The sequence below is a fragment of the Nelumbo nucifera genome, chromosome 3 (assembly GCF_055504915.1).
Source record: "Nelumbo nucifera cultivar China Antique chromosome 3, China Antique-T2T, whole genome shotgun sequence".
Classification (NCBI taxonomy): domain Eukaryota; kingdom Viridiplantae; phylum Streptophyta; class Magnoliopsida; order Proteales; family Nelumbonaceae; genus Nelumbo; species Nelumbo nucifera.
In genome coordinates this window covers 106134942-106146418 of record NC_142651.1, presented here as the reverse complement: position 1 = coordinate 106146418, position 11477 = coordinate 106134942, and the positions used below count along the sequence as shown (strand labels likewise).

Sequence of the window (11477 nt, the reverse complement as noted above, 5' to 3'; positions counted from 1 at the left end):
GACACTTACGACATAAGAGAATGTTCTCATAGTAACTTATGTATGTCTCTACCTGAGGATGGGTTCTCTTCAGCTTCTCTATAGCAAGACCCGCAGAGATCTTCACCAAAGGTAAGGTTTCGTTAATTTTCACTAAAACAAATCTGAATAAACCTTCCAAAGATTTTTTCAGCTTTTCTTGAAAAATCATAACTGCAAAACCATATGCCATTGTTGTGAAGAAAAAAAACAAACAAGGCGTTAGAACTTAGAAGAGTCAGTACCTCTTGAAATAAAGAAAATTAGATGATAGGTGAAGGACATTTTTGTCCTTTTATATGATACTTAACGTCAGTTAACAATTTTAGACTAACTTGACACTTTTTGAAAGTTTGAATACTGTAATGACATATTTGAAAGTTTGAGGACTAACTTGACACTACCCCAAAATTAAGAGTACTAAAGTGGAATTTTCCCAAAAGATAAAAGACAATTAAAAATTCCACACTACCAAAATGAAATGGACCGATCAATGCCAAAGACATAAATTTGTGCACATGTGCCCCCTTAATGCATCATCAGCATCACACAATTGTGTCATTTCTAATTGGTTCTGATTTGGTAGTACAAGAGGATCCACACAAAATATTCCTGATCTATGGTGTGAGGCAGTTTTGAAAGAAAAGACATAAGAAACAGAACATTTGTATGATTAAGATTAATTTCAAGTGGTTTGTTGGAATCAGAGTTTAATTTGCAGCAATAATGCTTTTCTTCAATTGGTTCTATGACATTCTTGCATCGCTCGGCCTTTGGCAGAAAGAGGCCAAGATCCTGTTTCTAGGGCTCGATAATGCAGGAAAGACGACGCTGCTTCACATGTTGAAAGATGAGGTTCTTCTTTTCTTTCTTTCTTTCTCCCTGTCTTTCTCCAACCATCGACATTGTTTTAATGCGATAATACAATTTTTATTTTCAATTTGATGCTGTTGTTGGATCCTCTGCAGCGATTAATTCAACATCAGCCCACACAGCATCCAACCTCGGAAGAATTAAGCATCGGGAAAATCAAATTCAAGGCCTTCGATTTGGGAGGGCATCAGATCGCTCGCAGAGTTTGGAAGGATTACTACGCAAAGGTATTATATGTTTCAATTGTAAAAAGTCAAGATGTTTTCTGATTTTGTTGCTTCTGCAATTGAGAAGATAACTAGAAGAGGAATCGCAACGAACATGAGTTGAATTAGTCGATATTAATGACAAATGCAATTTTAATTTCGTTGAAATGAACTAGTACAGAAGGAAAAAAATATATCTGTAATTTGTATTCCATATTATGTATCTAAAGACCTCAGATGTATTTAATTGTTCATATATTTCTAAACCTGTTCAAATACTATCCCCATTCATAAGATTTTGTGGAGCAGGATGGACCTCCTTTAATTGATCTAACCAATACCACCTGCCTATGTTGTTCTTTAAAAGATTTGTTTTACTTACTTCATCCTACCTTTTTTAATTTTTTTGAATGGTAAATACCATCTTAACGAACATTTTTTTTTGAAACCCTCCATGAATTTGAAACGACTTATTGTTAAAAATTTACAATACACAAATTTGTGTATCATATCAGTACTTCAAATCTTGCTTCATACCAGCACACTAATAATTGAAATAAGACCAAGTATGTGTTTGGCATCGGTGTTTGGAATATTTCACTGTTTTCTTATAAAAACGGTGTTGGCATGTGGAGTTGTAAGTACTGTTTTATTTTTTGTTTGGAACCGGTGCTGCCACATATGCATTTTTTGTGAATACAGAACTGGTTTTGTTTGGTACCCGTATTGATATCAACATTTTCAACATTGATCTGTATTATCCAGCGTCCAATATGATGCCATATCATTGCACTGCTGGCAGCAACGTGCCATTTCCTCAGAAAATATTGAATTTAGTGTTGCTCCATACCACACTTTCTCGATTTTCAAGGCGTGGTCTGGAGCAATATTTTTTTCTGGAAAAATGATATCAAATAAGAGGGCGTTGTTTGAAGCACTGCTTTCTCTGATGTGGCGCCTACATGGTGCCGTTTTCTTAGAAAACGACATTGATGCCAAACATCACCTAAAAGAACTAGTATATTATTTCTATTTTATTTTAGGTCATATTTGTGTTTTATATGCCATCAGCCAATCATGTATGATTAGGTATCACAAAGAAATGATGTACTATATATTATTTAAGAATTAGAATAAGCTCAAACAAATAAAACTTTATGGTTGACAACAACAGTTATTTTGAATCGCTGTTGATCCAAATGGTTGGATTGTTTGGTTTGGAAATTGTTCAGACAACCAGTTCTGTTTTACCCCAAATCTGGTCTTTAGTCAAAAACCATTAAATTAGTCAATGATCCATTGACCCGAGTGATCGAACCATCAGCTCGTTCGACCCGTTCAACAGTTTTTTGGCCATTTTTAAATTTAATTATTTTTTTTATTTTTTATTTTTTATTTTTCTATCAGAATAAACTGTTCATTCGAATCAGTTAATTGAACCATCGACCCAGAAACCACTAGCCAGAACGGTTCCGATTTCGAATCGATTTTTAAAACCTTGCTAAATAGGCTAATTGTTAGTTGATCTAATCGATTGAACTACGAGTTATTGATGCAATTGATAGGTCCTCACATTACTAGTTGTTGACTCCTGCACTGTGCTAGCAACGAATTAAGATTATTAGCTTCTGGTTTTTTTGTTTCAAATGGTGTTTGGACCCACTTTATAATGCCATGATGGGGAGATTTTTGTTTGAACACAACATTAGGTATACAAGTATGACAAAAGGGGTCATTTCATCATTTATATTCTACTCGTTTATTTAAGATACTACTTCTGACTTTATAGAAAAATTTATATGCGGAAGCCTATTTCCTGTCTTATTCTTTATCCAATATTGTTCATGTTTCGTACCTTTCAGAGTTGAATACTTGCTAATAAATCAATGATTTATGATAAAAAAACTGTATTTGGATAAGGCAGAACTTAGACACTGTAACACTGTAATAATAATAATAATAATAATAATAATAATAATAATAATAATAATAATAATAATAATAATAATAATAATAATAATAATAATAATAATAATAATAATAATAATAATAATAATAATAATAATAATAATAATAATAATAATAATAATAATAATAATAATAATAATAATAATAATAATAATAATAATAATAATAATAATAATAATAATAATAATAATAATAATAATAATAATAATAATAATAATAATAATAATAATAATAATAATAATAATAATAATAATAATAATAATAATAATAATAATAATAATAATAATAATAATAATAATAATAATAATAATAATAATAATAATAATAATAATAATAATAATAATAATAATAATAATAATAATAATAATAATAATAATAATAATAATAATAATAATAATAATAATAATAATAATAATAATAATAATAATAATAATAATAATAATAATAATAATAATAATAATAATAATAATAATAATAATAATAATAATAATAATAATAATAATAATAATAATAATAATAATAATAATAATAATAATAATAATAATAATAATAATAATAATAATAATAATAATAATAATAATAATAATAATAATAATAATAATAATAATAATAATAATAATAATAATAATAATAATAATAATAATAATAATAATAATAATAATAATAATAATAATAATAATAATAATAATAATAATAATAATAATAATAATAATAATAATAATAATAATAATAATAATAATAATAATAATAATAATAATAATAATAATAATAATAATAATAATAATAATAATAATAATAATAATAATAATAATAATAATAATAATAATAATAATAATAATAATAATAATAATAATAATAATAATAATAATAATAATAATAATAATAATAATAATAATAATATGATTTTTATTCTCTAGTATTGTTAATGATAGTGAGACACAGATATTGGTGCAACTTGGGTGGATCAGGTTGGGCATTTTTTAAATTCTAAAGGGGGCAGGCCCAAGAGTCCATTGGAGTGAAAGTTCTTCCAATTGGATATCCAATTTGCATTCCTTACATAAGCATGCTCCACATGCACATACATCTCAGCGTCCATTGGGAACATCTCCTCTTCTTGTAATGAGGAGATGTTCCAAATATATAACTGGGATGGGCTGTGGGGTGCCCATGCGGATGGACGAACATGTCTTACTGTCACGGGGCTAATCGACGGGCCCCGTGCGGCGCTCGATTGGGGTTGAGAAAGCCTATAAATGCAAGCAACAACACACAAAAGGAAACAAGAGTGCACACAAATTAGACAAAAGGCAACTTGTATTGCATTAATCAATGGTAAGCACAAGCACACTGTACAGTGTTGAGGGGATCTCGTGCTTAACCTTTACACGCTTATGAGCTCACTCGACTACCTACCTCCCCTCAAAGAGTACATTAAGCTTTTGGGGGAGTGACAGAATGATACATCTGTACATGCATACTACTATTTACATAATTGCCATTGGCATACCCCCCTTACAAAAAGAGTACAAGGACCCAACCCAAGACACTTGGATGGCGTGTTGATGGCGTGCTGATGGCGCTGATGGTGGCTGATGGTGGCTGAACCGTCACAGTCTCCCCCACTCAATTCAATCTTCGTCCTCGAAGATTCTTCCTCAGGTACTCGTCCAGCTTCACTGCGAACGGAAGGAGGTCTTCTACAAGCTCCCAGGTGTCTTCTTCTACAGGTCCCTTCCACTTCACCAGGTACTCCCATTCTGATGTTTGGGAGGATTGGGACAACCTATGGTTGAGGATGGAGTCGAGGGATTGGTTCTTGGGTGGTTGGTAGGATGGGTGTGGGCATTGACTTTGGTTCGGGAGGTATCTTGGCTGTCGGCATGGTAGGGTTTAAGTTGGTTTACATGAAAGACAGGGTGTACTTTTAGCCATGGTGGTAGTTTGAGTATGTAGGCTGAAGCTCCTACTTTGGCTAGGATTTCACAAGGTTCCTCATATTTTCTCACAAGCCCGGGGTGTACTTTTCGAAAGAACTTAAGGCAATGGGTATGGAGTTTTACTAAGGCCAGGTCACCTACTTGGAAGTTCTCGGGTCGTCTACCCAAATCGACCCATTTCTTCATTCTTCTGGAGGCTTTCTCTAGGGAGGCCCGAGTGATGTCAAGGCATTCTTTCCATTCCCTGGTGAAAGTGAAGGCTCGAGGGCTTCTTCCTTGATGGTCGTTGACGATGCTGTGCAGACATCTTGGTAGTTGGCCGATGATGACTTCAAAAGGACTTTGATTGGTGGAGGAGCTCTTCTGTGTGTTGACGGAGAACTGTGTAATGTCCAGCAATCGAACCCAATTCTTCTGTGTAGCTGATACAAAATGGCGGAGGTACTCTTCAAGGAGGGAGTTCATTCTCTCTGTTTGCCCATCTGACTCTGGATGGCTGCTGCTGGAGAAGTTCAAGTTCGAGCCAAGAAGCTTGAATAGCTCTGTCCAGAAAGCACTAGTGAATCGGGGATCACGATCACTAACAATGTTCTGTGGGACTCCCCAATATTTCACCACGTGCTTGAAGAAAAGGTATGCTGTGTCTTCAGCTGAAAGGTGCTTTGGTGCTGGGGTGAAAGTGGCATACTTGGAAAATCTATCAACAACAACAATGATGGATGCATAGTCTCCCACTTTGGGAAGACTGCTGATGAAGTCTATGGAAACACTCTCCCAAGGTTGTGAGGGAGTTGGAAGAGGTTGTAGGAGTCCAAGAGGCTTGGCACGCTCGGGCTTGTCTTGCTGGCAAATCAGGCATGTCCTTGTGTATTCTCGAACATCTTGCTCCGAATGAGGCCAATAGTAGGCATGTTGTAGAAGTGCCAAGGTACGCTGCCACCCAGGGTGTCCTGCCCATAAGCTGTCATGACATTCACGTAGGAGAGTCTTCCTCAAGTCTTCAACTCTCAGTACAAATATTCGCCTTCCCTTTGTCAAAAGAAGGCCTTCTTCAACCCAAAACCACATAGTCTTCCCTTCACGAGCTGCTATCAATAGGCTCTATGCAATGGGGTCCTTCTGGAGTCCTTCCTTGATGAGCTTAATGAGGTCCAGTCTGATCTGACTTTGAGAGGGACCTTCACCTGTGGATAGTGCTGCAAGCTCGGCCTTCCTGCTAAGTGCATTAGCAACCCTGTTCATTGGCCCTGGCTTGTACTGTAGAGTCATGTCAAACTTCGCTAAGAAATCTTGCCACCGAGCTTGCTTAGGGCTCAACTTCTTTTGTGACTGAAAGTAACTAGTAGCTATGTTGTCAGTCTTGACCACGAACTTGGAGCCAAGTAGGTAGTGTCGCCATGTGCGGAGGTAGTGGACGATGGCTGTCATCTCCTTCTCTTGCACAATGTACCTCCTCTCTGTATCATTCAATTTGCGGCTTTCAAAGGCGATGGGATGTCCTTCTTGCATCAAGACCCCACCAATGGCAAAATCAGAAGCATCTGTGTGTAGCTCATATGGCTTGTTTGGATCAGGCAAGTCGAGGACAGGTTCTGCTGAGACAGCTCTTTTCAAATCATCAAAAGCTGTTTGGCAACATTCACTCCAGGTCCACATACTAGTCTTCTTTAGTAAGTTGGTGAGAGCAGTGGCTCGTGCTGAAAATCCAGAGATGAATCTTCGGTAGTAGTTCACGAGGCCAAGGAAGGAGCGAAGTTCGGTGACCCTGGTGGGCGGTGCCAAATCTTGAATGGCCTTGACTTTAGCTGGATCCATATTGATTGTGCCTGCTCGGATTATATGTCCGAGGAAAGCCACCTCTTCTGTGGTGAAAGAACATTTCTCCTTCTTAACAAATAGGTTGTTGTCCCGCAAGACCTAGAAAACAATACGGAGGTGGTCAACATGTTCCTCCAAGGTTCTACTGTAAATTACAATATCATCAATATACACAACAACAAATTGGTCTAGGTAGGGTTGAAATATTCTGTTCATCAATGTACAAAAGGTGGCTAGAGCATTGGTGAGCCCAAAGGGCATGACACGGAATTCAAAGGACCCATATTGGGTAACACAAGCTGTTTTGTGTTCATCTCCTTCGGCTATACGCACTTGATAGTACCCCGACCTTAGGTCTAGCTTGGTGAAGTACTTGGCCCTGTTGAGCTGGTCAAAGAGGTCGGCCACCAAAGGTATGGGATATTTGTTCTTGATGGTGAGCTTGTTGAGAGCTCGGTAGTCAATGCAGAGCCGAAGAGATCCATCATGCTTCTTTTGAAACAAGACTGGGGCTCCAAAAGGGGCCTTAGAAGGCTGAATCAACCCAGCATCCAACAACTCATTCAACTGCTTTCGTAGCTCGGCCAGCTCGGGCGTGCCAGTGGTTTGGTTCTAGGCTCCAACTCAATCTTGTGATCAACTTCTCTCCTTGGGGGAAGCTTCTTCGGTAATGTGGGAGGCATGACATCCTGGAATTCTTCTAGTGCCATTGTAATCGCTGGCGGGATATGCCCGGTTGGTGGGTCAGGCAGGTCGGAGTCCACCAATGTTGCTAGGTAAGTGGTCTCTCCTTTCCGCACTCCATCCTTTAGTTGCAATGCTGAGAGCATCTTGGGGGTGAACGTGGTTTCTGGCACAACTGGAACCATGCAAGGAGCCTGATCTTCGAATATGCACACTTTGTTGAGGAAGGGCATGGGCACCGCCTTTACTTGAGTTAAGAAGTCCATGCCAAGAACAACCTGAAAATCATCCATAGGCATGACTGAGAGGTCTATCATCCCTTCCCAGTCACCAAGTTGCAAGACCACCCCATGAGCTACACCTTGTATGGGTTTGGCATTAGAGTTCACAGCCATCAGCAAGTTCTACTCGGGATGCCTCCTCCATAGAGATAAAGTTGTGGGTAGCACCTATATCCACCATGGCTCTTGTGGGCTTACCATTCAAGCGAATGTCTACATACATCAGTCCCTTCGGCTTGAACTTCGATGCTCCTTGCGGGCTCGTCTTCTTCTTCATTGCATTGAGTCTTCGTAGAGCCCCCATCTTTGTCTCCCCTAGTTCCTTCTCCTCCTCGCTATGCTCATCATCACTAAGCTTTGCAAGCAATGCATTGAGCTTCCCCCGACTAGGACAATCCTTAGTCCAATGTTTTCCCTCACAGATGAAGCATGGTGCCGGAGGTGTTCTATTCACAAACTGGCCACCCCTGTATCCCGAGTCTCCTTTGGGTCTCCTGGAGAACTTAAAAGTGTTGGGTTTACTTGGCCCAGAGTCTCCCATGGGCGCGTAATAAGGGTTCCTATCACCTCCTATCTTCCCTACGCCCTGATATGAGTTGGGTTTGGGGCCATCTTTGCTTGGTTGCCTGTTGTCTACCAGTTATTCAGCAACGACCATGGCTGTGGCGAGGTCCTTCACATCTCGTCTCTGGAGTTCAAGCTTGGCCCATTGTTGTAGGCCGTCCATAAAGTTGAAGAGCAGGTCCTTGTCTGACATGTCCGTGATCTCGAGCGATAGTGCAGAGAACTCCTTCACGTACTCATGCAATGAGCCCGTGTGTTTTAGGTTCTTGAGCTTCCTTCGGGCTTGGTACTCCACGTTCTCTGGATAGAACTGACGCTTTATCTCGCTCTTGAACATGGACCAGGTATTAATGGAGCATAATCCTCGCTCCGCATCGGCACATCTCCTGCGCCACCATAACATAGCAACATCAGTAAGATACATAACAATACGCACCTTGGTCGCCTCCTCAACGAGTTCGGCGGAGGTGAAATATTGCTCCATTTGCCACAGGAAGTTGTCAAGCTCCCGGGCATCGCGGGTCCCTGCATATGAGGTAGGCTCGCGGACTTTGATCTTTGGAGGGGCTGGAGCAGCAGGTGTACTGGCTGTACTGGCCATCAGCCTCTTCAGAAGGGTCACTTCACCCTTCAAGTCTTCGAGCTGGATCTGTAGGCACTTCACCAGGTCTTCTAGTGGGTTGTCTGGCCTGTTGGAGCTGTCACCGGACTGGTCCTCCAATCTTTCAACGATCGATGCTACGGTCTCAAGGTTGAGTTGAAGCTCGTCCACACGGTTACGAGTTTCGCCAACCACTGCTTCACAGCGCATGATGCGCTTGTCCATGGTCGCAAGCTTGTCAACTGACTTGTCACGCTTGTTATGCTTTGAGTTGACGCCTTTGTCTTTGGGAGAGCTACCTCTAGGCTCGTCCTCATCATAAACCCGTGAGATCCCTTCCTGGATCTCCTCTCGCATGTCACGATTCTTCATCGGGCTGGTGTTGTTGCGGGGCACGAAAGGGACTCGTTGGGCTTGACAACCGCTAGTGTCAACGAGGCTCTGATACCAACTATCACGGGGCCCCGTGCGGTGCTTGATTGGGGTCGAGAAAGCCTACAAATGCAAGCAAGAACACACAAAAGGAAACAAGAGTGCACACAAATTAGACAAAAGGCAAATTGTATTGCATTAATCAATAGTAAGCACAAGCACACAGTACAGTGTCGAGGGGATCTCGTGCTTAACCTTTACACGCTTATGAGTTCACTCGACTACCTACCTCCCCTCAAAGAGTACATTAAGCTTTTGGGGGAGTGACAGAATGATATATCAAAATACTGTACATGCATACTACTATTTACATAATTGCCATTGGCATACCCCCCTTACAAAAAAAGTACAAGGACCCAACCCAAGACACTTGGATGGCGTGCTGATGGCACTGATGGTGGCTGAACCGTCACATTACGGCCCTTACCCCTCACCAAGCTATTTATTAACTGAGAAGTGAGAAAGTATGTCCAGTTCGCTTATGACATGAAGATCTAGTTTGCACCCAATCGATCATTTCTCAGTTGTTAGTTAATTTGGTTTTCTTTTAATGCCATTTGTCATTTTTTTTTGGGAAATTGGCACTTCTGATTTTCCTTGTAAGGTGGTTGTTATATGCTTTTACCAACCAAATCTTTCTTTCTCAGGTTTACTAGCTAGCCGCATCACACTTCCTTCAGTGTCTGTACTGTGTTTGTTCTTTATGGATTCTTGACTTAGTGTAGAATTCTTTTTGTGGAAATGAAGCCTGTCTGATATAATCTAGGATTAGGTTGTTTATCCATTTGTTGTGGATCATCTAGTGAAGCTTTAATTTATTGATTTTACTCCTAGAGTTACCTGTTATCTTATCCCTGTTGATTTCCTTTTGTACTCTTCTCTTCGGCCTATTGTCAAACACATCTAGGGCAGAATTAGTAATAAACAGCATACATGTGGGTCCTGTTGTGCAGGTTGATGCGGTTGTATACCTAGTGGATGCCTATGACAAGGAAAGGTTTGCGGAGTCAAAGAAGGAGTTAGATGGGCTGCTGTCAGATGAGTCACTGACGAGTGTTCCTTTCCTTGTGCTGGGTAACAAGATTGACAAACCCTATGCAGCTTCAGAGGATGAGCTGCGCTACCACCTTGGCCTCACAAACTTCACTACAGGCAAGGGTAAAGTAAACCTTGCCGATTCAAACGTGCGCCCGCTGGAGGTCTTTATGTGTAGCATTGTCCGCAAGATGGGCTATGGTGATGGCTTCAAGTGGCTCTCCCAGTACATCAAGTAAGGGAAGCCAGATTTTCTTTTTCTTTTTCTTTTTCTTTTTATAGATAACTTTGTAACTTTATTCATTTTGATAAAGATATTATATAAGAGAAGAGAATCACTAACTAACCTCACTCAATTTCGATTAAGGTTATTCACATTCATCCATTGTTTCCTTCCAAAACATTTATTCCTGTTAATTCCTTGTATGAGGGAATTAGGAGCCATTGTCCAGTGCATGTCAGGATCAGCCTAGGGTGTAAGCGAGTGGAGCCAATTCACGAGTTATTTGGGCTCAAGTTGAGTAGTTAGTTAAGCCAAGTTTGATCTTTATAATATTTTTAATATTAATTTATATTTATAATATAAATAAATAAATTTATAATATTTTAAATATTAATTTATTTATAATTTTTAATAGCAGTTTATTTATAATGGGGGTCGAGCTCAAGTCGAGTTTTAAGCTCCAAGTTTTTGAATTGAGGTTGAGCTCGAGCCACCCAAACTCAACTCCACTTGGCTTGATTATACCCTATCAATACTCTAGCAGCTACTTATAAGGTATTTTGGTGTCACTCTATTGCAGTTTCTTACTGGGTAAAAAAATTCATGTGATGATTATTTAATCAACGTTGTTTTCTATTAAAAAAAGGGAAATTGTCTAAAATTCACCAAGAGTTTTCAACATTTCTCTTAAATTCACCATAATTTTTTAAAATGTCTAAAACTCACAATGTAAGAAAGTTTTTATTTTCCAAAAATCACCTTCTGTTAATACACCGTTAATGCTTCTTAGCAAAGGTGTCTATGTCAGCATAAATAACAATTTTTATGACCAAA

General features: G+C 38.9%; 1 protein-coding gene across 1 annotated transcript; it reads left to right on the top strand.

The window, feature by feature from the left end:
- Positions 1 to 588: 588 nt before the first annotated feature.
- Positions 589 to 10801, top strand: LOC104598804 (small COPII coat GTPase SAR1A). Its single transcript, XM_010261035.3, has 3 exons — positions 589 to 873; positions 987 to 1118; positions 10339 to 10801. Exons 1-3 carry the CDS (start codon positions 745 to 747, stop codon positions 10657 to 10659), a joined length of 582 nt encoding a protein of 193 aa, XP_010259337.1. The 5' UTR covers positions 589 to 744; the 3' UTR covers positions 10660 to 10801.
- Positions 10802 to 11477: the final 676 nt, after the last annotated feature.